Source organism: Cupressus sempervirens, chromosome 3 (assembly GCF_028749045.1).
Source record: "Cupressus sempervirens isolate cs-2001-9-10 chromosome 3, ASM2874904v1, whole genome shotgun sequence".
Lineage (NCBI taxonomy): Eukaryota > Viridiplantae > Streptophyta > Pinopsida > Cupressales > Cupressaceae > Cupressus > Cupressus sempervirens.
Window position 1 is genome coordinate 768,492,885 of NC_143120.1, and position 4,434 is coordinate 768,497,318.

The following is a 4,434-nucleotide window of genomic DNA, read 5'->3' on the forward strand; positions in this document are numbered from 1 at the left end:
GCACACAAAAGAGTAAAATATGAGAAAGCTAAGAACAATGTCAGGTACAACAGCAGTTCTCCTTGATTACCACAGGCCCATAGCGAATTCTTAATGAATTCCCCTGTTCTGAATTAATTTCCCCTGTTGTGCTTGAAATTTTACTCTCTAGTCTTCTTTCAATTTTCTGCTATGCCGGCATTCTCTTATGGAAATTATGAACTCTACTTTTGCATTCTGATTTTGATAATAATTTTGTTATGTGATGCAGAATTGTAGAGGTAATGTAGAGGTATTGCAGAATTATATCCTCAGAAAAACCATTGCAGGATCTTTTAAAATGAGCTGCAACTAGTAGACTCTGCAGATTTCATTGTCCCAAGAAAAAGTGTGGATCTTTACATTAACCAATCAGATCATACCCTGTAAGCGGGATTATTGTCAGATCTTACACTTATAAATGTTCAGGAAGACATGTATTCAAAATGTAGCTGGGACGGTGCATTAGGTGAACCCCTTAGTTCTTGAGCCGAAGAGATTCAGCTATAAGGCTCATGCTCTCTTATGAGATAACTATAAATATTTCGTAGAAGACTTCCATCAAAAATACAAATATTTCATAGAAGACCTCCGTCAAAAAATACAACAGCACCGAAAAAGCATGTGAACTATTTTGCTGGGTGCCTCAATGAAATGCGCCGTTTAAGTTTAAAATCAAAAACATTTCAAAGACCTGATTTGTTCTTAAAAATAAACTTATGAGAATCTTCAAACCTAAATATCAATTAGAATTTGTCCAACAACAATTGGACTTTGATAGATTACTTAAATTTTAATCTAAATATTGATTTTCAACATCTTATTTCTTTGATTATATGAAGGAAAAAAATTACAAAATTTAAATTTCCCTTTACTTTAAAGGGAAAAGATATAACAATATAAAGTTTTAGAAGAAGATTATTTAAAAGGAGAATTCAGTTTGTTGTCCTTCATGAGCAAACTTCCATACAATAACTCGTTCCAAATGTCAGGCAATCCAGGCAAACACCAATGGCTGCAATCTCCAAAGTGATCTGGATCGTTGCGTTGTTCAGGTGTCAACTTCATCCCTCTTCTCATCGTGTACACTGATGGATGCCCATCTTTTCTATAATCTGACAACCTCGTTATGTTCAACAATGAAACTGGAAACTTTATTTCACTTAACACCTTCTCGAACATTACCATTCTCTCTAGATATGGACTTATATAAGACTCATTAAATATTGGCTCTCTCTCAAAATTGCACTTGTGACCATTCGGCTCATTCCATTGTTTGGAGCTGCAAAATTCAATAAAAAAATAGTTAGGTTTTGCTTAAATACTTCTAGGGTTTAAGGAAAGGAAAGAAAAGCAGCAATAATGTGAAATAGATAGGATGTCATGTTGCCATACTTGAAATGTGTTGGAGAAAATCCGCGGAAAAATACTCTGGTTTTGGTTGGATCAATGTTGTTATCTACCCATTTGGCCCATGTTGTCATCCCTTTCTTGAAGGCGTCCAATGGTTCCAATTCAGGGTAGAGATAGTCGCCTTCCATGAAATAATTTTTCCTGATATACACAAAAGTTTGATAAGATATCAAAAAGATGTTATGATCTTATAAAGAAACATGACATTAATTTTGTATTTTTGATGATTTGAATAAATTTTAACCCTTCTTTTATCGTCAAGGTTTGTGAAAAAGGCCTTACAATTGAACTTTATTCCCATGTGTCCACCAATGTCCTGAATTGAAGACCAATATATCAGCATCTTTCCAGTATGCTCCATGCTTCTCTATTGCATCTAGAATTAATGTCTCTCTGCTCTCATTTCCATTCTTAATGCTCCCAAGTTCTACCAAAAAGGGCGCCCAATAGAATTCAATAGAACAGTTGTAATCCTGCATGAACCCAACAATAGATCGTTATGATTCACATTATGGTTTCATTATATTTTAACTTAAACATCATAGTTTATGATCTCATTTGTTTAGATTATAGCTTGTCTGAATCATAGTAATAGGTGGATTGAATTCCCATTTAAAAACATTCTAATAAGCAGTATTTAAACAAATCAGAACTAGAACTAAAAATGTGTCTGATAGTGTTCATTCGTATTATTTTTCAAAGTGAAATCTGGAAATCAATATGTAATGAAATGGGCAGGAATGCAATAACATTTTCGTATTTTGATTGAACAGCACAATCTTAGTTATGATTTGGTTAAATGGCTCATCTGAAATCATATCAATGGATAAATTCTATTGAGAAAACTAACATGATCTCAGACAACCCACATAAAAAAATAGAAAACGTCTGAATAATTTTTGTTTATTATTCAACCTGTGATCTGAAAATGTGATGATGGAAAGTGATGAATTACAATAAGTTTTCAAATTGGTTTTCAACCTGTGATCTGAAAATGTGATAATGGAAAGTGGTGAAATACGATAAGTTTTCAAATTGGTTAACATGCTGAACCAATAAAAAGGCAATTTATCTGAGGTGTGTTAGAAACGGATAAAACATGGATATGAAACAATTCATTCTAGAGAAATTCTGTGAAACTCAAAATTTGAAAATATTTTTAGAGCTTGCCTGAGCTACAAAGGAAGTAGAAAGAGGCGATGAGCCGCTAAGAGTCTTTTTATTTGGAGGCACTACAGTTGAGATGATGCAGAGCAATGATTCCCATTGATTTCTATTGATGGAGTCCCCAACAAACATCAGTCTTTTTCCCCTCAATCTCTCAAGCATTTCAGTGGCATTCAACCTTGAGCACAATCAATCACAACTTCAAAAAATCAGCCGATTATATCCATTACATTGTATAAAACTTGATAAACAAATATCTGGTACATTTTAGCTCAGTAAGCTTTATAAACAGAGCATCTCAATGCCACCTATAATGATCACAAACAATGAAGTTGAAAGAAAAAGAAATGAAGAATCTGAAATGCTAAAATACCTTGGAAGATCACAGTTTGCCGGCTGCCATCTCCATTTAGTGTAATCTGAATCATTGCGGCCATTACCCCTACAATTGAAATCTTGGCTCATGTAGGTGCATTCTCCATTGGGATAAAGCGGGTATGAATCATCATGAACCCATCTTCCTGAATATAAATCACACTGTGATGAAACCTTGTGTGATTTGATTGTAATGAGCGTTGAGGGTATTTGAGCTCTAGAAAAAATAGATCTTGGGGCTCTGAAAGGGCCAATCATGAACTTATTTTCTCCAGTGTAGCACAGAAAAGAGTAAAATATGAGAAGAGAAAGAGTAATGGCGGGTATAAGAGAACAAACGACATTATAAATAATCTTGGTTCTCCATGAATCCCGCAGGCCCATGGCGATTTCTTAGCAAATAAGCACCTGCTCAGCTGAAAAAGAAAAGAAAATGAATGCTACAGCTAAGAGATTTCACGAATTTCCCTTGCTCTGCATTAATTTCCCCTGTTCTTCATTAATTTCCCCTGTTCTTCGTTAAATTTTCTCCACGGCGGGCTTTAATAGCATTAATGGAGGGGGGGGCGCATATGAAATAGTCTTCAATCAATCCATGAAGGGCGCTTTGGAAACAGATAGTCTTCCTTCTCAAATTTCGTATACTTTACAAACAGCTACTCTCTGTGTTTCTTCCAGGTCATTGAAAGTAATCCGAAACAAAAATTACGACCCCCATCAAAGCTTTAATTGAGAGAATTTAACGTCCCAAATTGTCGATTTTCGGGCATCCGTAACGAAGATTATCAGCTGAGAGATCTGCGTAACCGTTTTATATAAACATCCATCTTAACGGTCACATTACTTGGTTTTAGATTTCAAGAACAGTCAGTTACTTTTCCTCTGGAGTTTCCGCAAATTAAGTGTAGCTTACGTTTTACTGGATCACTCAGTCTTGGGAAGTGAGAATTTTGTGTCGTTAATTTAGTTGAATGGAATAGTATATATTGTATTATTAATTTTATTTTTTCAAATAGTAGGCTTTGTACCATGTTTTTTTAATAGGTGTGCTAAACTTTTTAATGTGAATCTAGTTGGGCCTCTCTTCTTGTACATAATTTAAACAAGTGACGACAAGCATCATAATTCCTGTCATCTGAATTTTTAGTTTAAACAAAATAGAAGTAGCAATGTTCCCATTCAAACATTGATAATTATATGAGACGGTCTATGTTGAATCTTGATGTGAGTGACTTGCTATGGTTTGAACAGTGTAAAAATAGCTTATTTGCATTAGATAGAAAATCTAGTTTCAGATAAGATGGTGCCCTGGTATATTAGCACCAAATTCACCTTATAATATAAGAAATATAAAAGATAAATAAGTTAAAAGAAAATAATGGAAGAATAGAGAAAAACATTCATAACAAAATATTTGAATTGTTGGTCTTTATATTGTTTAAAATTTGCAAATATAATTTC

General features: G+C 34.0%; 1 protein-coding gene across 1 annotated transcript; it reads right to left on the bottom strand.

Moving 5' to 3' along the window:
• Positions 1 to 823: 823 nt before the first annotated feature.
• Positions 824 to 3,500, bottom strand: LOC149569062 (protein trichome birefringence-like 1). Its single transcript, XM_089817691.1, has 5 exons — positions 2,972 to 3,500; positions 2,602 to 2,776; positions 1,714 to 1,904; positions 1,414 to 1,572; positions 824 to 1,300 (listed from the first exon to the last, which is right to left on the bottom strand). The coding sequence occupies exons 1-5, from the start codon at positions 3,355 to 3,357 to the stop codon at positions 937 to 939; spliced, it is 1,275 nt and encodes a 424-aa protein (XP_089673817.1). The 5' UTR covers positions 3,358 to 3,500; the 3' UTR covers positions 824 to 936.
• Between the last annotated feature and the right edge of the window lie 934 nt (positions 3,501 to 4,434).

Bases quoted from the DNA above. Each gene is read 5' to 3' on its own strand.
- LOC149569062 (XM_089817691.1), bottom strand. From the start codon at position 3,357: ATGGGCCTGCGGGATTCATGGAGAACCAAGATTATTTATAATGTCGTT. The intron at 1,905-2,601 runs GCAAGCTCTAAA...GGGTTCATGCAG, and splicing joins CTACTTCCTTTGTAGCTCAG to GATTACAACTGTTCTATTGA. The intron at 1,573-1,713 runs GTAAGGCCTTTT...TGTGTATATCAG, and splicing joins CATGGGAATAAAGTTCAATT to GAAAAATTATTTCATGGAAG.